A 25,939-nucleotide genomic window follows, 5' to 3' on the forward strand; every position below is an offset into this window, starting at 1 on the left:
GGAGTTAGAAAAAATGTCGATATAACCGTACTGTCGATATATCCGTCCTGCGCCGAACTGCATTAACAAAACCCGCCAAAAGAGGGCATCCAAGCGCCATATAAGAAACGGAGCTGGCCATGAGCTCGCCATTTCGTGCCTCTTTTTTTTGGGGGTGAGAGATGTTTCCCCCAATGTTGCCTCAAAATGGCACATATAATTCTTTAATCGATTGCAAACAATTATGCTTTCCTCCTCAAAACTACAGTGTATTTGAATCATATTCATAACTGGATGTGTACCAAGAAAGCATATTTGTCTGTGTAAGCTCTCAGTCGTACAGGAGTGGTCCATCGATGAGAAGGTTTCTTCAGCCGTCATCTGTACAAAATTTGAAGGTTTCGGACGTTTCGCCTCCTATCCAAGAGGCTTCGTCAGCGAACTAAAGTCTTGACTGGTCGTATCGGCCCTATTTATATATCCCTAATGTCCAGACATGGTGGCGCCGGACACAGCTATGATAGGTCCCTACTCTCAGGGTGGGGGGAGCAGAGGACCTCTCCCTGTGGCCCCACTGATTGTTCCTACATTCCTGACTAACGACTGGCCTATTTGCCCCACTCCCACCGGTATCACCTCATCAGCATTACGAATGTTGCCTAACCTGTTTTGCCTAAGCAGGCTATTGTATGAACGATCCAAATTGAACCTCACCCCACCAGACCGGTTTAATGAAGGATTTTGTTGTTTTATAAGAATCGCTTCTTTTACCCCCCTTTCAAACCATCTATGTTCTTTCGCTAAGATTTTAACCTCATTGTCGTCAAATGAGTGGTTGCTAGCTTTTAGGTGCAAATGTACTGCCGATTGAGGCCCACTTGTATTATCCCTGCGATGTTGATAAAGTCTTTTTTTGAGAATTTGTTGAGTCTCCCCAATGGACTGCTCCTTACAATTTTCATTCTTACAATGTATTGAATAAACTACATTACTTTGTTTTCCATTTGGCAGCCTATCTTTTGGATGAACTAATTTTTGCCTTAACGTGTTTATCGGTTTGAAATTAGTCGGAATTTTGTGTTGCCAATGGACTCTTTGTAGTTTTTCAGAAACTCCTGCAATGTAAGGTACTGCTACTCCTCTCCATTTTGTATCTTCGGAATTTTTGGTTTCATTCCCTATTCTTTCTTTCTGACATTTGTTGAATGACTACTGAGGGTACCCACAGTTAGTGAGTGCTCTCTTGATATGTTTTGACTCGTTTTCTCTACCTTCAATGCTAGTTGGTATTAGTTCAGCCCTATGTTGGAGGGTTCTGATGACTCCTAGTTTGTGTTGTAAAGGGTGGTCAGAGTCATAAAGTAAGTATTGGTCAGTGTGCATAGCCTTCCTAAAGACTTCTGTTTTTAGCGCTCTGTCCTCTTTTATAATTACTTTACAATCCAAGAAGGCTAGTTGGTTCTCTTTAATGTCCTCAAGAGTAAATTTAATGTTGATGTCTACAGAGTTGAGGTGATCTGTGAAGCATTGAATTTCTTGTTTTTTAATTATGACAAAAGTATCGTCCACATATCTAAACCAGTGTCTAGGTTTTGTCCCCGGGAAGGATGTGAAGGCCTGTTTCTCCATCTCTTCCATGTACAGATTAGCCACTATGGGTGAAACTGGTGAGCCCATAGCACAAGAAAGCATATTATCCGAATCTGAAGCCATTGTTTGGATTCACAAGCAATGCAAGACGTCTTGGCGTGAAGTCATTTTTATTGGTGTTTTGCATCTGAATAAAAAGTGACATCGCTTGTCCTTTAATACACAGTATGGAATGTACAGTAATTTTCAAAATCATCACGCTTCAGCAGACAAAACAAGAAACATTGTTGCAAAAAACGATTGCATTCATATACAGTACAGTGGGCATGTACATAACACAACAGGGAAACTGCAACGCTTACATCTTACTGTATTATGTATGCAAATTAAAAAAGTCATCAATCTTCTTCTGCTTCCCATTTTTACCTTTTAACACAAACACTTCAATCTCGTCTGCTGCACACGAGCTAGCGTCTGAAAATGAAAATGGCTCTGCTACACGGGAGCTGGTCACGTAACAAACTCACGTGACCAAGTCAAGTGACCAAGTCGACCAATGGCGCGACCAATGGCGTGTATTGATATAAACATAGCAAAATGGCTGGTGGGAGATGAAAAAGAGCACCGTAGTAACCGGATTATCGTAATAACCATGAATCGTACTAAACGCAACTAATTATACATAAAAAGACTAGGGGGGAGCAGAGGACCTCTCCCTGTGGCCCCACTGATTGTTCCTACATTCCTGACTAACGACTGGCCTATTTGCCCCACTCCCACCGGTATCACCTCATCAGCATTACGAATGTTGCCTAACCTGTTTTGCCTAAGCAGGCTATTGTATGAACGATCCAAATTGAACCTCACCCCACCAGACCGGTTTAATGAAGGATTTTGTTGTTTTATAAGAATCGCTTCTTTTACCCCCCTTTCAAACCATCTATGTTCTTTCGCTAAGATTTTAACCTCATTGTCGTCAAATGAGTGGTTGCTAGCTTTTAGGTGCAAATGTACTGCCGATTGAGGCCCACTTGTATTATCCCTGCGATGTTGATAAAGTCTTTTTTTGAGAATTTGTTGAGTCTCCCCAATGGACTGCTCCTTACAATTTTCATTCTTACAATGTATTGAATAAACTACATTACTTTGTTTTCCATTTGGCAGCCTATCTTTTGGATGAACTAATTTTTGCCTTAACGTGTTTATCGGTTTGAAATTAGTCGGAATTTTGTGTTGCCAATGGACTCTTTGTAGTTTTTCAGAAACTCCTGCAATGTAAGGTACTGCTACTCCTCTCCATTTTGTATCTTCGGAATTTTTGGTTTCATTCCCTATTCTTTCTTTCTGACATTTGTTGAATGACTACTGAGGGTACCCACAGTTAGTGAGTGCTCTCTTGATATGTTTTGACTCGTTTTCTCTACCTTCAATGCTAGTTGGTATTAGTTCAGCCCTATGTTGGAGGGTTCTGATGACTCCTAGTTTGTGTTGTAAAGGGTGGTCAGAGTCATAAAGTAAGTATTGGTCAGTGTGCATAGCCTTCCTAAAGACTTCTGTTTTTAGCGCTCTGTCCTCTTTTATAATTACTTTACAATCCAAGAAGGCTAGTTGGTTCTCTTTAATGTCCTCAAGAGTAAATTTAATGTTGATGTCTACAGAGTTGAGGTGATCTGTGAAGCATTGAATTTCTTGTTTTTTAATTATGACAAAAGTATCGTCCACATATCTAAACCAGTGTCTAGGTTTTGTCCCCGGGAAGGATGTGAAGGCCTGTTTCTCCATCTCTTCCATGTACAGATTAGCCACTATGGGTGAAACTGGTGAGCCCATAGCACAAGAAAGCATATTATCCGAATCTGAAGCCATTGTTTGGATTCACAAGCAATGCAAGACGTCTTGGCGTGAAGTCATTTTTATTGGTGTTTTGCATCTGAATAAAAAGTGACATCGCTTGTCCTTTAATACACAGTATGGAATGTACAGTAATTTTCAAAATCATCACGCTTCAGCAGACAAAACAAGAAACATTGTTGCAAAAAACGATTGCATTCATATACAGTACAGTGGGCATGTACATAACACAACAGGGAAACTGCAACGCTTACATCTTACTGTATTATGTATGCAAATTAAAAAAGTCATCAATCTTCTTCTGCTTCCCATTTTTACCTTTTAACACAAACACTTCAATCTCGTCTGCTGCACACGAGCTAGCGTCTGAAAATGAAAATGGCTCTGCTACACGGGAGCTGGTCACGTAACAAACTCACGTGACCAAGTCAAGTGACCAAGTCGACCAATGGCGCGACCAATGGCGTGTATTGATATAAACATAGCAAAATGGCTGGTGGGAGATGAAAAAGAGCACCGTAGTAACCGGATTATCGTAATAACCATGAATCGTACTAAACGCAACTAATTATACATAAAAAGACTAGAAATTCGGCCGGGATATGAATATAGTATCGTAATAAGCAGTATTATCAACATAACCTATTGTTATATATATTTTTTTTTTTGTTCTTTTGACTTCAAGACGGCGCCGCGAGAGTGGCTGCCTTTCCAGCAGCTCCTGTGTTTTGCTTTTCTACTTTCATTTCTTTCATAACTTTGCTGCTGTGAAATGTAAATTTCTCCACTGCGAGACTAATAAAGGCAAATCCAATCCAATCCAATAACCGATATCGATATAACGAGACTTTACTGTATTGCTAAACTTGACAAACTCACTTTGCTACTTTATTGAATATTCAGCAAAAACTCAGCAAATCATCTGCTATAAATCAGCATTGTCAGCCGGCACGTGAGAAACTGAAGGGCCTGGGTCTGCCATTGCAACCTGCTGTTGGTGTTTAGAATGTAAATGCACCTGAACAAATGGGAACAGCAAACATACGACGAGGCTCATAGCTGACAGCTTGGCATGTGAGAGATGAAAAGATTCTCCTCTCCCATTGTCAGCTCTCTGCATATACCGGTACTATTTTTCTCATGACGCATGTTTTTCAGAAGTCAAGCATGGCTTTTGGTAATTTGTGAACTGAAACTTTCTCATCTTTACTGACCTGCTAGAAAGTCACAGCAAATGACTCATTGGGGGATGTTGACAGTCTAACAATCTGTTTATGGCACCTTGTTTTGCTGTCTCATGTTGGCTATTTCTGTCATGCTTTAGATAATATGATTGACTTTAGTAACATGTTCCTCTTCATTTTACAGATGTTAAGCCAACCATCATTGGGAAAAAAAAGCCAATGGCTGCCAAAAAAGGGGTGAGCAATCCATTACACATCCAATATGAGTACAATGATTTACAGTGGTTTTACGAACGTTACATTTATGAAAATTTTACCTTGGCATATGAACTTTTTTCGTACACGGAGCTGCCTCAATGAGTGATGTGTCGTTCGTGAACGAGCCCGTTCTTCTAACCGCAAAATGGCAGTCCTCTATTCCCCGCCCCCAGTCTTCGGTTAAAGCCACGTGATTGGTCAAGAACGCAGCAGTGGGGGGGGGGGGGGGGGGGGGGGTGGTTTAAACATTAAAGAGACAGGCAGACGACAGTGAGTTTCAACCTTGATAGTTCAAAGGCAGAGTGTAGACTGCAAGGTTAAAGTATCCCATCAATCAGACTCCACAAATAACCCGCACAAGCCATCTGGACACTTGATGCAAAAAGCTATCAACCCAACGAAACAGAACACAATTGATGAGGAACTCGATACAATTATCACAGAGAAAGCACCTACAAGGGATCATTCCTCCAGATGGTGAAAGAAGAGGGTTACGTTCCTCATCAAGTGTTTAATGCTGATGAAACCAGCCACTCCATTCCATCAAGCCATCAACGACCATCACAAAGGTAAATAAAACTACTTTATTATCAAGTACAGTTTATTTCTTTAATTATAATACCATAGCACATTTATTATACATAAAATAAGGTATATTTTGTGTAGTTTTAAGGCTTAGAAAATTATGTTTTATGGGGACCTGGGAATGGATTATTATCATTTTAATGGTTTCCTATGGGAAATTATTTTTTGGGATACACACTTTTCACCTTACACACTGTCTGGGAACCAATTAAGTTCGTAAGCCAAGGTATCACTGTACTGCCATCATTTCTGATTTAAAAAAACATTCATTTGGATGGTCGTAGATGCACTTAAGACACCAACATTGTTTACTCTCATGGTGCAGCTGGGTGCAAAGAAGGGCCTCGGCGCCCAGAAGGTGAGCAGCAAGAGTTTTTCGGAGGTGGAGAAACAAGCCCAAGTGGCTGAGAAGATGCGAGAGGAGCAGGCAGCAGAGGCAAAAAAACAAGCAGAGGAGTCTATGTGAGTATCTCCATGAACCTTTCATGGTCTCATGGTCAAGTCGAGCATTTCAAAATTGCTATGCAGTCAATCGGAACCTCCTTTTGGCCTTTGCAGTGTGGCTTCCATGCGTTTGGCCTACAAAGAGCTCGAGATTGACCGAAAGCTTGAGGAAAAGAAGCTGAAGAACCTGAAAGGCAAGAAGAGGGAGCAGGCTGAGAGACTGGGCATGGGCTTTGGAAATAGGAGGTGACGTAGCAACATGTCATGCACTACTTGTGTCTTTGTGGTCTTGACGAGCCTGCAGGGTAACTTTTGACACAATATTTAGCCCATGCTAATACGGAGGGGATGTGTCTTCTCCCTCTGACAACAGACAGACCATTCAGCCGAGCTATGCTGTTTGACGGGTCATTTTAGAGGGCTCCAGACGAACATTTTTTTTTCGGATCACAGTCGCACCAAAACTTGAAATATGAGGAATTCTGGAAAAATTTTCAGACTGTATTCACATTTCCTTCTACTACTGACACGTTCTACATTTTCTACTCACATTTTACTGTGCAAGTACTCCCCCTAATATATTAATGAAATAATGCTGTAACTTTTCAGGATTACCGTATAAGGTGCACCGGAGTATAAGGCGCACCCCCAATGAATGATATATTTTCAAACATTTTCCATACGGACTATAAGGCACACCGTCAATGAATGAAAAAAGCTTTCTAAATATAATATACAGTAAAGTCTCGTTATATCGATATTCTCGGGAGTCAGAAAAATTTTTGATATAACCGTACTATCGATATGTCTGATCCTGTGCCATACTGCATGAAGCGGGGGCAATAAATGGGGGATATTTGATATGGCATGTCATTTTCTCGTTGGGTTCATGGATTGCGTATCTAGCATGCTTTTGTAATGTAGTGAAGTGAAAAATAAACTTGTGCATTAAATAAAAACATCATTTATTATTTTTATAACGCACTCTTGCAATCGTGACTCTGAGTATCACTCGACATTATTGACATTGTACACACGAGAGAAACCACGAATGCCAGCATGTACAAACAAATGAAAAACAGTGATTGGATTGGATTGGATATGCCTTTATTAGTCTCACAGTGGAGAAATTTACATTTCACAGCAGCAAAGTGATGAAAGGAATGAAAGTAGAAAAACAAAAATACATGAGCTTTATTGATTGATGATTATGATTATGATTATTGCAAACAAGAAAAATATCTGAATACAACACAATTAAATACAAAAACGAAAACTGCAACATTTACATTACTTACATTGATGAAGTATTCTGCGGCACGTTGAACTATTTCGTGATGAAGGAGTTGCTTGTTGGATTGGATTGGTGTCAAACAACCGTGTACTGTATAAGAAGACTACAGTATTGTGACGTTCTCATCCTTTTTGATCCAGGTCCGAAGTCCAACGCTTTGTATGCCGTCTTTATTTTATCCTTACTCTTCAACCACGTTGATAACGTATTTTGCGGCACGTCGAATTCTTTTGCAATGGAGGGTTTGCTCCTTGTTGGATTCTCCTCAACAGCCACGATTGCCTTGTATTTCGTTCAGAGGTCACAATTCTTTCGTTTCGCCATGGTTGAAAATGGTGGAAAATAGCGTCTGCTGCATATATAAAGTGACGTAATGTAGTAATGCAAAAGCAAACAAGAAGAAAGGGTTAAAGTGGTTGAAGTGAGGTCTTGCAGAAAAAAATGAGAAAGAACAAAAAATAGAGTTCAGGATGATAGTACAGCGTATAGCATGTAGTTGACCCCAAGTACTTAAAATCCTCCACCTTCTTTATCTCTTCTCCCTGTAGCATCACTCTTGTACTTGGATCCCTCTCATTCACACACATATATTCCGTCTTGCTGCGACTGATCTTCATTCCTCTCCTTTCCAGGGCATATCTCCACATCTCTAGTTTCTCCGCCACCTGTTCCCTGTTCTCGCTACAGATCACAATGTCATCTGCAAACATCATGGTCCAAGGAGATTCTTGTCTAACATCGTCTGTCAGCCTGTCCATCACCATAGCAAACAAGAAGGGGCTGACCCCTGGTGGAGTCCCACCTCCACCTTGAATTCCTCAGTCACACCGACAGCACACCTCACAACTGTCTTACAGTCATGATACATGTCTTGTGCCGCTCTGACATACTTTTCCGTCACTCCAGACTTCCTCATGCAATGCCACAGCTCTTCTCTGGGCACCCTGTCTTCTCTGGGCACCCTTCTTGTTTGTTTTTGCATTACTACATGACGTCACTTTATATATGTCAGGTTGGATAGGATCAGGAATGAGTACATTAGAGCGACAACTCATATTAGAGGCTTTGGAGAGAAAGTCAGAGAGGCCAGACTGAGATTGTTTGGACATGTCCAGAGGAGAGAGAGTGACTATATCGGGAGAAGGATGCTGAGCCTTGAATTGCCAGGCAGGAGACCGAGAGGAAGACCGAAGAGGAGGTTTATGGATGTGGTCAAAGAGGACATGAAGGTAGCTGGTGTGAGAGAAGAGGATGCACAAAACCGGGATAGATGGAGGACATTGATTCGCTGTGGCGACCCCTGAAGGGAAAAGCCAAAAGGAAAATAATAATAATAATAATAATAATAATAATAATAATAATAATAATAATAATAATAATAATAATACAAGAAGATCATTATTATTATTAAGATTAATGTTAAAAATAATAAATCCATCACAAACGTATTAAATGTGGACACAGATTTCACCAATGCACAACATAATTAAAATATATATAATACTTCCCCAAACATTTTAGTGCCACTGACCGCTAAAGTGCAGAAAGTGTGTCAGCAAAAAAAGTCTGTAGATTTACGAGTCAGACTGGGATCAAAATTGTAGCCGTGCTGTTTTATATTTTTGGAAACTCATCAAGAAATGTCTTTACAAGTTTTTCCTTAATAATAATGTGAGACAAATAAAGGTTATATCATGATTATAATCATAAAAAATATTAAGATCCAGTCACGGTACTCAGTTTGGTTACGTTTTTTAAATATACTTTACAGTGGAATGGTGTTCATTGTCTGACGCTGCACAGTTGCACAACTTCCAAATGAAATGGAAAAATGGTGCCTCTTTAGAAAACTAATTCCTCTCAGGTCAATTACTACAGTATGTCGTCAGTGGAGACCAGAAGGGCCCAACTAGTCAATCGCGCTCAACTGGATGGACCGTCAACTGCTCCTAAGTCAACTGTGGGCGGTGTAGGGCAAAAAGAAAATCATTGTTGTAGTCCCAAAAAATCCAAATCTACCTGTCCTTACGTGAAAAAAAGGAATTGCCCCCCAAATCCAAAGCAGCAATAACTGAAATCAAGCTCTTGCCTTTCACGTGGCTGTGGAGGAATTTTAGTCCACTCTTTTGGCCAATTTCTTTCAACGTTGCCATATTGAAGGGTTTTCTAGCATGCACTGTCCATATAATGTCACACCACAGCATCTCAATTGGATTCAAATCAGGACTTTAACAAACCACTCCAAAAACTAAATTTTCTTTTTTAACCATTCAGAGGTCGACCTTCTGGTTTGTTTCAGATCATTGTTCTGGCGCATGATCCAAAAGTGCTTGAATCTGATGGCACAAACTGATGGTTAGATTTCCCGCCGTAGAATTTTCTGGTAGACAGCAGAATTCATTGTCTCATTTCAACTATTTTAAATCTTATCTCACAGACAGACTCTATTTAGTAAGTTTGGATATTTGTTCCTCCAAAGTCCCTTGAAATTAAATGTGGCGTTCATCAGGGTTCAATTTTACACTAAATACTTTTTAATCTTTACATGCTTCCTCTTGGAGATGTCAAAAGGAGGCACGGGGGTCAGTTTCCACAGCTATGCTGATGACACATAGTTATATATTGCCATGTTGTTTGTCATTGACACAGTTTTAAATTGTATTTCAGATATGAAGTAATGGATAGCAGGGAATTTCCTACAGTTCAATCAGGAGAAAACTGAGGTTTTAGTCACTTGAGGATCATTGAGAGAAATTTTTCCCCAAACTACAATATCTTAAACCCTTTGATGACGATGTGTGAAAAAGCGGCTTTTTGATTCTGAGCTTGGTTTTATTTCTCATGTTAAAAGCATAACTAAGATTGCTTTTTTTATCATCTTAAAAACATTGCCAGAGTCCTCTCATTACTTTCTTCGGCCAACACGTAAGTCCTTTATTTCTTGTTATTTGGATTACTGTAATTCCCTGCTCTTTGTTCTTCCAAAAAAGAGTATTCTACATTTACAAATACAGTGATACCTCAGTTCACAAACTTAATTGGTTCTCAGAAAGTGTGTAGAAGGCAAAATGTTCGTCTGCCAAACATTTATTTACTATAAGAAAACATTAAAAATGAGAATAATCCGTTCCCAGGTCCCCATAAAACACAAATTTCCACTAAATAAGCATTAAAACTACACAAAAGATACCTTATTTTATGTATAATAAATGTGCTATTGTATTATAATTAAAGAAATAAACTGTACTCTATAATAAAGTCGTTTTATTTACCTGTGATGCTCGTTGATGTAGTTGCCTCTTGATGATATTCGAGTGAAGTTACCATGCTTTCTCAGCGATAATACCCTCACTCACACTGTCCCCTGCTAGCTGCTTTCCGTTAATCCAAATCAACAGTTTTTCAACCTCTTCTATTCCCTGACAGCACAGAAACACCCTTAGCCACATGTAGCAACTTAGCGTACTGGTACTGGGACGCTAAGTCACACAAACGCACACCTCGTTCGTGTTTTTCAATGATCTCCTTCTTACTGTAATTTTCTTTTGTGTCCTCTTCGGCTTAACACTAGCCTGTGGTGCGGTCTTTTTCGGTCCCATAATAGCAAAAGTACTCCACTCGATAACAAACCACGTCTGCACTCAAAGAAAGGGTGTGACAAAAACTAGTCCGCCAGCCACCGTGGCGCTGTTCGACCGTGTGGTTTGGTGTTCATCCGCCGAAAACTAGTCCGCCAGGGACCGTGGCGCTGTCTAGTTTGGTTCGTCCGCCGAAAACTACTTCGTCAGCCAAGACTATATGCTTGTGAATTTAATGTTCGTGAGGCGAAAAGTTTGTGAGCGAAAAGCTGAGGTATCACTGTACTCCAAAACTCAGCCGCCTGAGTCTTGACAAGGACTTGACAAGGGCAGGAACACATCACAACAGTGTTAAAATCACTGCACTGCCTTCTTCTGTGTTTTAAGATTGAGTCCCGAGTGCCTCACCAGAACCGAGGGGGGTGAGATCTGGAGTTCTTAGGGTGTTGTTCTCGACTGGTTTGCAACATCCTGGATGAATCGTCCTGTGAATGTTTGCCACTGTCCCCAGTTTTCTCCATTTTTGGACAATGTCTCTGATAGACTGAAGACCCATAGTCTTGGAAAAAGCTTTTCCAGGATGCTCGATTTTGATAACTTTTTTCCCTTTATTTTCTTTCTTTTTTTCCCCCATTTTGTTTCTTGAGATCTTGTAGCCTACTTCACTTTGACAGTTTTTATTGTATGGGATTTCTTGATTCAGCAAATGGGGTGCTTAGTTTTTGCTTGTGAGATTGAACCAAGCTTTCCCAAAAATGGCATTTGTCACAGTTACTTTAACAAGATTAACAACAAGGGGGGTGATTACAATTACTTACAGGCATACATACATACATACATACATACATACATACATACATACATACATACATACATACAGGCAGCGTTTTGTGTGCCTTCATGAATTAATTTGGCATCTAGAAACTGCATTTTTAATTTACTTTGGTAAACTCTGTATGGTATTAAAATGTGTTTGATGACTTATATTTGATAAATATGCAACGAATACAGATACAGTGATACCTTGGCGTAATTGGTTCCCAGACATCACCCACTCAGGATCTAAAAATACATTTTTGGGTTTGGAACTGAGTAAAGTTTCAAAACAAAAACGAGAGTATTTTATAGCAGCAGTGAAGCCTCGCACTTCCTATCATGCTTTGGTTGAGCATAGGGCAAAGTGGGGGTGTGGGTCTGTGTGTGTTATATTTGTCAAGACCGGCGGTGGGCGGTGGATGCCAAAGTCAAAGTACAGTGATACCTTGGCTTACGAACTTAATTGGTTCCCAGACAGAGTTTATTTTCTAAGCCTTAAAACTACACAAAATATACCTTATTTTATGTATAATAAATGTGCTATAGTATTATAATTATATAAATAAACTGTCGTTGATGGCTTGATGGAATGCAGTGGCCGGTTTCCTCAGCATTAAACACTTCATGAGGAACGTAATTTTCTTTTACCATCTTGAGGAATGATCCCCTGTAGGTGCTTTCTCTGCGATCATTTTTAAAGTTCCTCATCAATTGTGTTCTGTTTCGCTGGGTTGATAGCTTTTTGCATCAAGTGTACAGATGGCTTGTGCGGGTTTTTTGTGGAGTCTGATTGATGGCATATTTTAACCTTGCAGTCTATACTCTGCCTTTGAACTATCAACGTTGAAACTCTCTCACTGTCGTCTCCCTGTCTGTTTAATGTTTAAACCACCTCCCCTCACTGCTGCATTCTTGACCAATCACGTGACTTTAACCGAAGATTGGGGGCGGGGAATAGAGGACAAAAACAGTCGGCTGCCATTTTGTTGTTAGGAGAACGGGATCGTTCGCGAACGATGCATCACTTATTGTGGCAGTGTGTGTATCCCGAAAAATAGTTCGTACGGCAAGGTACAATTTTTATAAATTTAACGTTCATAAACCGAAAAGTTCGTAAGCCAAGGGGTTCGTAAACCGAGGTATCACTGTATCAGGAAGTCGTCCAGTCGCTAATAGTAGATGAATGCACATCCACGACCTCCAACATTGACCAAAATATGGTTCATTGTGAGGGTTTGCTGAAAAAATGAACACGTAGTGTTAAATTTGTTAATAGTCCAATCCCTTATTGAGAAATATTGAGGATTCTGTGTGTGTTGTGTGGAATCAGCTTTTCTGAAACAGGTTTATGTTTGTTTGTTCTTTAGTGCTGTTTCACACTCAGTGATGTCTGAGATGAAGGTGATTGAGCAGGAAACCCCAGTGGGAGCCAAGACCTTGACTCGTTCCAAATTGGACATGTTTGATGAGCCTGGTTTCACTTCCGGCCCCCCTAAGTACTTGTGACATCTTCACTTTGCACCTCTTGTTTGATTTGATTTGGGTAGTTGACATGAAATGAGAGGCTCTATCTTGTTTATGAAACTGTCCAGATATAAGGATAACCCATTCTTGGTGGGTGACAGTTTTGGATCGCGATGGGATACGGAAGGAGGCACCGCCTCCTTTACCACTTCCTGGACTCTGGAGAAAGAAGACCCCAAAGAGGAAGTCACCATCTCCAGTATTCAGCCAATAGGAGAGAGGTATTCAAAATCATTTGGGTGTTGAGCATCTTGGCATTAAAAAATATTAACTGTTATCATATCCATTCAAGACTTCCCAGCAGAAGAAAAGCTGAGGTGTCCGCCCCAGTGTCGGAGTGGAGCGAGGCCAGGCAGAAGTTTGCGAACGCAAAGGCCATCTCTTCGGACATGTTCTTTGGCCGTGAAAGCAACGTTGAGGTGAGCCTTGTGGATTGGGTCCAGTCAAAAACTTTGCTAAAGCCTTCAAACACTGCTCGGGTGAATGGCTCTTTTGAAATTTGACAGCAGTGTCAGGCTTTCACCCTGAAATTTGCTGGTCTTATCTGAAATGACCAAAATACACCAAAGGTGCGCCAAAACTTCAGTGAAATTTGACGCGGGTCACCTATAGTGTATTTTAGATTGTGTTAAATCATGGACTATGGTGGAAGTCGTGAGACTGTACAAGACAGAACTGGACGTGGGGCAGTGGTGACCGTGTTCAAGGGGGAATTTGAAATAGAAAATGAAGATGTCTGTGTTCCCACCACGTTTTCACATCCATGCAGAAATGTGAACTGAGCCAATGTACTGCTGTAGCAATGAACAGTTTATGCAGTTAAAAGAAATGTCAGTAGGTAAAGGACAATACAGAATGTCAAATGGTATACCTGTCACCAAATGGTATAGCTGCCCTTATAAATGATTACAATTCCCGTATAAAAATTGTAGTACGCCGTACATTATTTGAAATGATAAAAAAAAACACTAACACAAGCGGAAATGCAGTTTACCGCACATGTGCACATTATGCTTTCATAATCGACCATACGCAGCGATAAAAAATATGTACATATGATCGGGTATTACTTTTGCTCCCCTTATTAATGATTGCTATTCCCCTTATTAAGCGATACTAAACCTTACAAACACACCTTGACACATAATTATTTACTTATAGCAGGAATAAAAACAGAGATAGAATACAAAAGGTAATTTGTTTAAATTATTTTATTTACCTAATACACACAAGCAATTATTTCATTTTTTCCTTAGTGCTCTCCCCACCAGTGACGTGCAGTCAGTGGAGGCAGGTGAGGCAGTGCCTCACCTGTCATCATGGAAAGCTGTCATGGAAATATCAAATAAAAAAAATAAATTAAACAGTTAGATGTATTTAGTGATTTGTACTTTAAAGTTCTTGTCCATTTAACTTCACCGTTTTAGGATTTTTTTCAAAATCGCTGAATTTTCACATTTACCGTTCAAATACTAAGTAGAGACGGGCGGTGACGTCATTGATGACGTCAGTGCCTCACCAGCCATGAACCTCACCGCACGTCACTGCTCCCCACGTGGTAAATTTAGTGTTGCTTATTATATGCAGCAGTGCAGAATTTCGCAGACTTCATCTATTCTAAAGATGGTTTTACTCTGTAGCAAACACTGTCACAATTTAGCTTCATCTGCAACAGTGATGTGGCTGAACACCCTCTAAAAGTGGCTCTTTAGATCGTAAAATCCTCTTGCAGCAACTTTTACGTCTGTTTTACACGGAACGCAGAACGAAAACTGTGGACCTTTTGTTGACGATCTTATCCATCCAGCGTATTCACCTTTGAGACTCTCCCATTCTTTTTGGTGGCAACCCGATCCTAGAGTTTTTCTCTTCTTACTTACGGTTCTCCCATGCTTACTTCTACGTTATAACTAGTTGATTCCTCGATTGCAACACAAATGCCGGACTTCAAATTCGGAAACGGAAATACAAAATCAAACAAAAACAATGTGACGCGCATGCGCATATCATGCTTCATCGACAAAGACTCGATAACTGCAGATTTTTTTTTATCGTATGAAAGTTGTTATACGGTGTACACAATTCAAAATGATGAAAAAAACTATAAAATACAGGGAAAACGTATACGTTGACGGGTATGAAATGGAGATTTGTGATGTGACTTTGGTTTCCCCATGTCAGTATGAGGCAAAGAGCCGACTAGAGGGCATGTCTGGAAGCACGGCCATCAGTTCGGCTGACCTGTTTGGAGATGGCAGTGACAATAAAGGTACCGCACCTCAGTTCTTGCAACATTCTCTTTACTTGTCAGTCAACCCGCAGATTGCCATTTTGTTGTTTGTAATTGTGTCCTCAGCGCGCTCAGCGGGCTTTGACAGCGTCCTTCCCACTGGTCCAGACATCACCCAGTTCAAGCAAGGAGTGAAGTCTGTCGCAGGCAAGATGGCCGTTCTTGCCAACGGGGTTATGAATACCATCCAGGTGAGACATGATCATAATTTAGAAAATACCCAATTCATTGAATGTTCACTCATATCTGTGCAATTTTTGTGTGAGCTCAGGATCGCTATGGCTCCTACTGAACAGTGTGGAGACACTGAGATGACAGGCTTCGTTTGACTGGCGCGTTTGGCCTGGGATGAAAGTAGGGACGGGTACCTTTCATATTTAAACTGGTATGGTTCCGATTGTTGGTATCTGGGAATCGATACCGGTATTCATCAGTACCAATTTTCGGTACGACTGGTCCGTTTTTTGTGGTAATAAATGTGTCAGTTTATTCAACAGTAATCAGTACCAATTTTCGGTACGACTGGTCCGTTTTTTGTGGTAATAAATGTGTCAGTTTATTCAACAGTAATATCAAAATCATGCAATTTAACAATACATTTTCAAAATACAATTTGAAAAATTACAAACCTTTACCGAGGGTAGAGTAAAAAGAAAGTTTACAATTTTACAAAAACAAAAGTCTAAAAAAGAAACATACAAACAATACATTAATACAGTGATACCTCGGTTTACGAAACCCTTGGCTTACGAACGTTAAATTCATGATAATTTTACCTTGGCATATGAACTATTTTTCGGGAAACACACGGAGCTGCCACAATGAGTGATGTGTCGTTCGCTAACAAGCCCATTCTCCTAAAAGAAAATGTCAGCCGGCTAATTTTGGTCCTCTATTCCCCGCCCGCAGTCGTCGGTTAAAGCCACGTGATTGGTCAAGAATGCAGCAGTGAGGCGGGGGGTTTGCAGGCAGAGAGAGTGAAACCATTCTTCAAAAAAAGAAAATGGCTGCCGACATTTTTTGTCCTCTATTCCCCGCCCCCAGTCTTTGGTTAAAGCCACGTGATTGGTCAATCAGGCAGCAGTGAGGGGAGGTGGTTTAAACATTAAAGGATAGAAAACAGCGATGGATAGAAAACAGTGAAATTTGGACTTGTTTCAACTTTGATAGTTCAAAGGCAGAGTGTAGACTGCAAGGTTAAAATTCCCATCAATCAGGCTCCACAAATAACCCGCACAAGCCATCTGTACACTTAATGCAAAAAGCTGTCAACCCAGAACACAATTGATGAGGAACAAGGTAAAATTATCGCAGAGAAAGCACCTACAAGGATCATTCCTCAAGATGGTGAAAGAAGGCTATGTTCCTCATCAAGTGTTTAATGCTGACGAAACCGGCCACTCCATTCCATCAAGCCATCAATGACCATCACAAAGGTAAATAAAATAATTTTATTATACAGTACAGTTTATTTCTTTCATTATAGTCTCATAGCACATTATTATACTTAAAATAAGGTATTTTGTGTAGTTTTAAGGCTTACAAAATTTTAAAGTAGAAAATTGTTTTATGGGGACCTGGGAACGGATTATTCTCATTTTAATGGTTTCCTATGGGACATTAATTTTTGGGATCCACACTTTGCCTTACACACTCTGTCTGGGAACCAATTAAATTCGTACGCCAATGTTTCACTGTATTTCCAAATCCCATGTAGAGACCAATATTTTTGCAATGAACAATGCGAAAAACCGTGTTAAATTGTTTGTATTTGTGGAATCTACGTTCCTCGTGCACTTGTCTTTCAAGAATGCACGGCACGCAATGAGTTGGAACCCAGCTTTCACCAAAATACAGCTCCCCAAAAAACAGTTGAAAAAGGACACCAATGACAACGTAGAGAAGGAGAGAATGAATGGAATCAAATTCATCCTTTGAATGCACCCAAACCGGTATCTAATGCTCGCTACATATTGGCCACAAGATTTCACAATTTCACCCCTGTGAATTTTTTCAAAATACTTAGTATTATGATATCTGAAATACTGTTCCAAAACTAGGTTCCTTGCATGGAAAAAAAAAACCAGGACCTTCTCCCGCACCCATTGCATATACAGTACAGTGATACCTCGGTTTACAAAACCTTGGCTTACGAACGTTAAATTTATGAAAATTTTACTTTGGTATACAAATTATTTTTCGGGATACACACGGAGCTGCCACAATGAGTGATGTGTCGTTCGCGAACGGGCCCGTTCTCTTAACAAGAAAATGGCAGCCGGCTTGATTTGGTCCTCTATTCCCTGCCCCCAGTCTTCGGTTAAAGCCATGTGATTGGTCAAGAACGCAGCAGTGAGGGGAGGTGGTTTGAACATTAAAGACAGGCAGACGACAGTGAGTTTCAACTTTGATAGTTCAAAGGCAGAGTGTAGACTGCAAGGTTAAAATATTCCATCAATCAGACTCCACAAATAACCCGCACAAGCCATCTGTACACTTGATGCAAAAAGCTATCAACCCAGCTAAACAGAACACAATTAATGAGGAACTAGGTCAAATTATCGCAGAGAAAGCACCTATACAAGGGATCATTCCTCAAGATGGTGAAAGAAGGCTATGTTCCTCATTAAGTGTTTAATGCTGATGAAACCAGCCACTCCATTCCATCAAGCCATCAACGACCCCCACAAAGGTAAATAAAATGACTTTATTATACCGTACGGCTTATTCCTTTAATTATAATACCATAGCACATTTATTATACATAAAATAAGTTATATTTTGTGTAATTTTAAGGCTTAGAAAATTAGAAAGTAGAAAATTATGTCTGGGAACCAATTAAGTTCGTAAGCCAAGGTATCACTGTACTTTGACTCTGGTATCCACCGCCCACCGCCGGTCTTGACAAATATAACACACACAGACCCACGCCCCCACTTTGCCCTATGCCTCAACCAAAGCATGATAGCAAGTGCGAGGCTGCAAGTACTCTGGTTTTTGTTTTGAAACTTTACTCAATTCCAAACCCAAAAATGTAGTTTTAGATCCTGAGTGGGTGATGTCTGGGAACCAATTACGTCTGGTTAATGTTGCGTTCAAGTACGGCATGGAAAACTACCCCAGTCACAACTTCGATTTGACTTCGTGATGTCCGGTGCTTGGTGGTACTGGCTCCAATTGGCCCATCCTAAATAAATAAATAAATAAATACATAAATAAAAATCCCGTCTTTGGTACCCACCCCAAAATAAAACTAATAGAGAAGGAATGGCTTTGCATGTATAAAGATAACCTTCCTTCTCACTCTCCACCTTTTTAGAGACTGTTGTTGGAGTAAGTCAGTATTTTGCTCTCTCAACATTTGAGTTTTTATTTTCAGAAAGCAAACCACGCGTGGTTGGAGTCTAAGTCAAGGTTGTATCTTAAGTTGGTATTTTTTTTCTTTTGGTCTTAGATATTCAAAATGTCGTCAGAGTTCTATATTTTCTTTGGTCTCTGATATATGTTAACAAATACTTCCATGATTTGTCCTGTTATCTCATTGTAATACTAAATAAAAGGTGCAACACTATATTTTTAGCATCACTTTGAACTCAAATGTTTGCATTCAGTGTTCAGGCCAATTGTGTACCTATCATTTTGCACAAAGCACTGAAGGTGACAATCTTCAGAACCTGTGAGCTTAGACTTGTACATTTCTGTCTGATCATTAAAAGTCTGATAGCCTCATCTTTTTTCCCTTCATGTTTTCAAGCACCCACCACTTCTGTTATAAATTCTTTTGGTTCCAATTGATCCAGTTATTTACATTTTTGCATCAGCGTAGTAATTCAAAACTGCTTGAATGATATCTCCTTTTATTAGTTGATGAGCTACAAACACTGATCATAAAACAATATTCACAAGTCGGCTTAATAACAGATACCTTGAAATAACAATCCATCAGACTGAATAGGACTCCTCTGCAAACTCTACATTCAAAGTGCTCACATTGATCGTTTCAAATGAGTTTACTTTCAGAAAACAGACTGAATAAAATGAGTTTGTTTTGCTTAAATTGGTACTCTATGAATTATAGTAAATGTGCAGTTTTGATAGACACTCACTCCAAAAGTGCGTTTGCAGTGTCACCGGTCTTTGCCAAGTGATGTGCACCTTCTGGTTACTGTCAACTGCCTCCATTACAAACTCGTCACCCTAATATAAAATCGGTCTGTGAATGTGAGCTTTGAGACAAAGGAATTGCTGAGAGTTCTTTTTTAAATATTAAACGTGATTCTTAGTCATGTTGCTTCCTGTGCATACATTCTCTGCATAGCTGCAAAGAGCTACAAAGTCGACTGGTTTCCACCTGGTGGTAACACCTTTGAGTGTTCTATAAATAATAAAAAACTGCAGTCAAGTCCAAGGAAATCAGAGGGTGCGGACTGGGGAATACAAACTACAGAAATCAGTTGTGGTAACTTCCAACGGCGGTCAGGTTTTCTGGTTTATCCCCAGTTGTAGAAGTAGATCTTCTGCCAGGTGGGCAGGTAATCCATGAGAGGCCCTGAATAAGCAACCAATTTGTTAGGGCGGGGTACAATTAGACTCAAAATAAAACAACACTTTGAAACAAATAGTTTTGAACCGCTGATCCTCATTACCATTGTAGTCACTGGACCCAGTGACCATTGAACAAAAGCATTTGATACTTATTGGTGTTGATATTGCCTCTTATTGTAACCGCAGTTATGCATACGCGTTTTCAATACCTAACCCCTGCTGAAATTAGAAATCAAAAAGTAACTTCCAGGTGAAATCTTTTAATGCAGTGCAAGAGTATTAAACCATAATTTACTGTTAAGCAGTGTCTTAAACTCGTGACATAAAGTTAGCGGACACCCGGGCAGACAACTGAAAAGTTGCCTGCCCCATTTTTCACAACTTGAAGAAACACAATAAGACGATTAATCGCCCCCCATAAAAAAATTGCTGCGAAGATTAAATGACTTTTTTTTAAATTAAGGAAGTACCTACCACAAATGCTATCCATTGCTGAAAATTTAGCTCCAATTGTCGTTTGTCGTCATGGTGCACAATGCAATATTTGCGTTGCCTGCTCAAAGCCTTTCTAAGCGGCTTTCAAAACTCTCAAGTACACTTTACAGTCATGGTATAGTCCGAAGCACAAAATAGGCTTTTGATTGGCTGCCGTGCCGAGTATGCAAATTGCCAAACGAACGTACACTGTAAAGTGTACTTTTTTTTACATTTAATTTAAAGCGCCTTTCAAAACACCCAAGGACACTTTACAATAAAAACAAAGCACACAATAAAACCATCAGTAAAATGATAAATAATAAAATAGCAGATTGAACTAGACATTGAAAGCAATTTTAAACAGGGGTTTTGAGGTGGGACTGGGATGTTGGGTGGAAGTGAATTCCAGAGTTTGGGAGCAGAGCAGCTGAAAGCTCTGCATCCCATCATGGTGAGACGGGCAGAGGGCACATAGAGGTGAAGGGAGGATGAGGATCTGAGCGACCGAGAGGGAACAGAGATTTTAAGCAGGTCAGACAGATTGGGCGGGGCAAGGTTATGGATGGCTTTGAATGTAAACAGAAGTATTTTGAATTCAATCCGATGTTTAACAGGGAGCCAGTGGAGCTGCTGGAGGACAGGGCTGATGTGGTGAAAGGAGGAGGTTCTAGTGATGATCCGGACTGAAGAATTTTGGACTAGTTGGAGTTTATGGAGAAATTTCTGATTGACACTGAAGAGAAGTGAGTTATAATATTTGATGCGGGATGTGACGAGACTGTGGATAAGGATAGCAGTGAAGTGAGGGGTGAGCGAAGGACAGAGACGATTGATATTACGGAGGTGGAAATATGCAGACCGAGTTATGTTATTCATATGGGAGTGAAAAGATAGTGAGCTATCGAGGATGACACCCAGGCTCTTGACCTGAAGGGAGGGGGACACTGTTGAACTGTCAATGGTGAGAGAGAAACTGTTTGTTTTGTGTAAGGTGGATTTGGTACCGACAAGGAGTTGGTCAGTTTTTTCACCGTTAAGCTTGAGAAAGTTATGGGAAAGCCAGGATTTAATATCTGAGAGGCAAAGTGAAAGGGATTAAGGTGGAAGAGAGGTGTCAGGTTTGCTGGAGAGGTAGAGTTGGGTGTCATCCACGAAGCAGTGAAAGTGAATGCCACACTTGCAGAAAATATTGCCATGAGGAAGAAGGTAGGTAATAAAGAGAAGGGGCCCCAGGACAGACCCTTGGGGCACAACAGAGGACACAGGAGAGGACCGTGAGGTGAACGAGTTGATTTGGATAAATTGTGAGCGATCAGAGAGATAGGAGTGAAACCAGCGAAGTGGGGTGTGCGTGATGCCGAGGGTGGAAAGTCTGTCGAGCAGGATGGGGTGGGAAATGGTGTCAAAAGCCGCGGTCAGGTCGAGAAGGATGAGGATGGAGAGTGAATCGGCATCGGCTGCCATGAAATGATCATTCGTGATTTTTATGAGAGCCGATTCAGTACTGTGGCGGGGGCGGAAACCAGACTGGAAATGTTCATAAAGTTTATTGTGAGTGAGGTGAGAGTGAAGCAACCGTTTTTTTTCAAGGATTTTGGTGAAGAATGGAAGATGGGAAATTGGACGTAAATTATTGAAATTGTTTTGATCTGAGCCAGGTTTTTTTTCAGGATTGGAGTAACAGCTGCGGTTTTGAGTGGGATAGGAACAATTCCAGTTGATAATGAGGAGTGAATAATGGTTGAAATAAATGGGAGAAGAGAGGGTGGGCAGGACTTGATAAGGATAGTAGGGAGGGGGTCGAGCTGACAGGAGGAATTCTTGGATTTGGTGATTATGTCTGAGATTATAGAGGGATGGGGGAGTTCAAAAGCGGAAGAAGTAGAAAGGCTGGGAGAGGGGGGGCAGAGGAGCCGAGGTGCTTATGGATTTTGTTGATATTTTCGCAAAAAAAACATCAGCAGAGCGTTGCAGGTATCAGAGGAATAAAAGTGTGAGGGGAGAGAGATAGGAGGTTGTATGATTTTGTGATAGAGGGAAAAAAGGACCTGTGTGTTTCCAGGATTAGAGTCAATGATTCCAGAGTAGTATTGCGATTTTGCGCGTGAGATTGAGTCCTTGTAATGGGTGAGGTGAGCTGTGTGAGTAGTGAGACCGGTCTTCTTGTAAAGTCTTTCCAGTTGCAGAGTTTTAGTCTTGATGGAGCGGAGATGGGCGGTGAACCAGGGGGCGGACCGGGTGAATTGGACAGACCGGGACTTTACAGGCGCAAGGGCGTTGAGGGTGTTCGTGAGGATCGGGTTGTACCGGGAAACAAGTTCATCAGGGGAGGAGTTGTAGTCCGGAGTCAGGATGGCAATCATCTCGGCGAGGGTGGCAGTGTTGATGTCCTTGATGTTGCGATATGTGAAAATGCGGGGTGGTTTGGGGAGAGAGAGGGTCATGGAAACGTTGAATGAAACCAGTAAACGGTCTGTTATAGGAAGTTCATTTGCTGTGCAATTCATTGGGGTAAGGCCAGACATGCAAATGAGGTCCAGGGTATGGCCTTTTATATGTGGGTGAGGAAATCCGAGAATTGATGCAGACCAAAGCTGTCAAGTGAGGAGGTGAAGTCTTTGTTGAGGGGAAGAGTGGAATTGTCCATGTGAATGTTAAAGTCCCCGAGAATAATTACATTTGGTGACAGAGTGGAGAGGTGTGTAAGGACATCAGGGAATTCTTTTAGAAACTCACAATGTGATTTCGGTGCACGGTATACAGTATGATTGTGGGAGAGGGTCTGGAAATTTTACATGCAAGGCATTTAAATGATAGGGTTCCGGGAGTGAAACTTGGAGGACTTTCCAGTTCTCGCGATAAATTATCGCGAGACCACCTCCGCGGCCTGAAAGGCGGGGCTTAGAAATGTAAACAAAGCATGACGGAGTCGCGTCGTTGAGCTGGGAGAAGTCTCCCGCCGTTTGCCAGGTCTCGATAATGCAGAAAAAGTCAAGCTTACGGTCACTTAGGATGTCCTGAATAAGACACCCCTTACCCGTAAGCGAGCGGACGTTGAGGAGGCCGAAGTTGACGCTGGTAGCGTCCCCACTTCGAGGCGGATTAACCGACCTAGCCAGGCCGCTCCACCAGCGGCTGCTCCTTCTGTGCGGCTGGCGGACGGATGACCACAGGGAGGTGATATCCTTGGAGCCATCGAGGTGAAAGCCCCGACGTGATCCGCGTTGGATATACCTCCGGAAAGGGCGACGAGCGATTTCCGGGAAGGATAATCGCCGGTGGAAGCCTCGTCCATTGGGATCGGAACTTGAGCAGCTCCGCCGCCGAGTACTGCAGCCGTCCAACAGGTCGATGGAGAAGCGACATGATATCCACCAGCAACATCCAGAGAGAGGCATCGGCCAGGTTACCCTCAACAGGGGGAACAGGTGGGTGGAGATGATAATGCGGCTTCGTCTGTGATAAGCGACCGGAATCATGAGATGAATCATAGCCAACGTTCGTCTGGTGACTGGTATTTCCAGTGGTTCGGGAACCGTAAAAAGCTAAAAAGAGGCTAAAAACATTCACGGGTAAGCAGCGGCAGCCAAAGCGCGCCAGCGTACTTGAAAGTTTTGAAAGGCGCTTAGAAAGAGGAGTCCACATGGCTTGTAGCAGTTGGCTTGTAGCTTTTGCTTTATTGAATAAAACAAACGTTTGATTTGAATTATTTTTTTTCTTGAAGTTGTCGGCCACCCAGGCCGAGGCGTTTTGAAATTTGTACGCCCGACGTAAAAGTTGTACGCCCTGGGCAGATGTTATTTCAAACACTGCTGTTCAGTATTGCGTCTGATGTTATTTCTAATAATGAGCGTTGAACCAAAGCAGAGAATGTCAATCTTGTGGTTTTTAAAGTGTTGAACCACCTGAATAAGGAGTACTTACGCGCTATAAGGCCTATTCCAGGAATATGCTTGGCCAGAAGTTGCAGCAGGAAGAGAATCTTTTCCCTGTATGCAAAGTAAAAGATTTTGACTCCAATGTATTAATTTTAATCAAAACATGACTTTCCATCCATCAAGGACAGTCACGCAAAGACAGTTTAGCATGTCTGGCAGAAGTAAGAATTCCATAGCTGGTACACAAACATCAATGGCACATGCATCCTGACCAGCTGTATCACCGTGTGGTACGGCGCCTGCACCGTGTCCTGCCGTAAGACTCTGCAGCGCATCGTGAGGACAGCTGAGAAGATCATCGGTGTCTCCCCCCCCCCCCCCTTCAGGACATCTACAACACCCGCCTCACCCGCAGAGCCATCAGGATCGCTGGCGATCCCACACACCCCTCCCACAGCCTCTTCAGCCTGCTGCCATCGGGTAGGAGACTGCAGAGTCTCCGAGCCAAGACCAGCAGGCTCAAGGACAGTTTCTGCCACCAGGCAGTCCAAAGACTCAACTCCCTCCCAGCCCTGCCCAGCCTGCCCCTTCCTACTGCCACACTCGCCGAACTCTGAGTACACCCGACATGCTGTACGATCATCCTGAACTCTATTTTTTTGTTCTTTCTCATTTTTTTCTGCAAGACCTCACTTCAACCCTTTCTTGTTGTTTGTTTTTGCAATTACGACATTACGTCACTTTATGTACGTAACTTCCTCACTTTACATATGTCACTGCCTCACTTTCCAGACGACACTACCTCACTTTACATACAGAAATTACAAGTATTGTCTGTTGTCCATTGTATGTCTTTTAGCCACGTTATAAGTGTCTTACACGCTGGGTCCGAGAGGACATTAATTTCATTTGTGCTGTATGTCATGCATATTAGCACGTTTGACAATAAAGCTGACTTTGACTTTGACTTATCAATGGAACGGTTTCCAACTAATTACAAATTTGCCTCAATAATGTCAGAATCTTTCTATTCTCTGATTGTTTTTTTTACAGAAAAACAAATTTGGCTAGCAAAGGATACCTGTAGTAATCTGCACACAAGAATACATTTCATTATGTTGCATATTTGTATAGTTTTGATGGTTGACAAGAGTTGCAAAGTAACTGTGCTAAGTGCAGCCTTTTAAACCGCTCTTGATGTGCAATTTTCTGATACGTATAACAGAAGGCAACTTGCAGTCATTTCATATAACAAAAGTCAAGTCAAAGTCAGCTTTATTGTCAAATATGCTAATATGCATGACATACAGCACAGATGAAATTAATGTCCTCTTGGACCCAGCGTGCAAGACATGCAAGGCACTTATAACGTGGCTAAAAAAGACATACAATTGACAACAGACGCACATACAGTGAAGAAAATGATTATTTGAACACCTGCGTGATGCCTATAGTGGAAAGTCTGTCGAGCAGGATGGGGTGGGAAATGGTGTCAAAAGCCGCGGTCAGGTCGAGAAGGATGAGGATGGAGAGTGAATCGGCATCGGCTGCCATGAAATGATCATTCGTGATTTTTATGAGAGCCAATTCAGTACTGTGGCGGGGGCGGAAACCAGACTGGAAATGTTCATAAAGGTTATTGTGAG

General features: G+C 41.3%; 3 protein-coding genes across 3 annotated transcripts in view; 1 reads left to right on the forward strand and 2 right to left on the reverse strand.

Moving 5' to 3' along the window:
- Positions 1 to 19,122, forward strand: part of arfgap2 (ARF GTPase activating protein 2) — a 36,610-nt gene extending 17,488 nt beyond the window's left edge. Inside the window, exons 8-16 of the mRNA XM_088991815.1 lie at positions 4,789 to 4,841; positions 5,773 to 5,909; positions 6,006 to 6,137; positions 12,947 to 13,075; positions 13,172 to 13,324; positions 13,396 to 13,522; positions 15,285 to 15,372; positions 15,460 to 15,584; positions 15,665 to 19,122. Of these exons, the coding sequence (XP_088847941.1) occupies positions 4,789 to 4,841; positions 5,773 to 5,909; positions 6,006 to 6,137; positions 12,947 to 13,075; positions 13,172 to 13,324; positions 13,396 to 13,522; positions 15,285 to 15,372; positions 15,460 to 15,584; positions 15,665 to 15,685 (965 nt within the window). The 3' untranslated portion in view covers positions 15,686 to 19,122. The remainder of the gene's footprint in view (positions 1 to 4,788; positions 4,842 to 5,772; positions 5,910 to 6,005; positions 6,138 to 12,946; positions 13,076 to 13,171; positions 13,325 to 13,395; positions 13,523 to 15,284; positions 15,373 to 15,459; positions 15,585 to 15,664) is intronic.
- LOC148900233 (uncharacterized) overlaps positions 1 to 25,939 on the reverse strand; it is a 236,690-nt gene that overhangs the window by 122,273 nt on the left and 88,478 nt on the right. The gene's annotated exons all lie outside the window — the stretch shown is intronic.
- The window catches only part of pex16 (peroxisomal biogenesis factor 16), a 28,711-nt gene continuing 22,041 nt past the window's right edge, over positions 19,270 to 25,939 (reverse strand). The window contains exons 10-11 of the mRNA XM_088991816.1: positions 24,340 to 24,404; positions 19,270 to 19,942 (exon numbers count right to left, since the gene is read on the reverse strand). Coding sequence (XP_088847942.1) covers positions 19,884 to 19,942; positions 24,340 to 24,404 — 124 coding nt within the window. The 3' untranslated portion in view covers positions 19,270 to 19,883. The remainder of the gene's footprint in view (positions 19,943 to 24,339; positions 24,405 to 25,939) is intronic.

This window comes from Hippocampus bargibanti, linkage group LG03, assembly GCF_051943395.1.
Source record: "Hippocampus bargibanti isolate YZ-2025 linkage group LG03, ASM5194339v1, whole genome shotgun sequence".
NCBI classification, from domain to species: Eukaryota; Metazoa; Chordata; class Actinopteri; order Syngnathiformes; family Syngnathidae; genus Hippocampus; species Hippocampus bargibanti.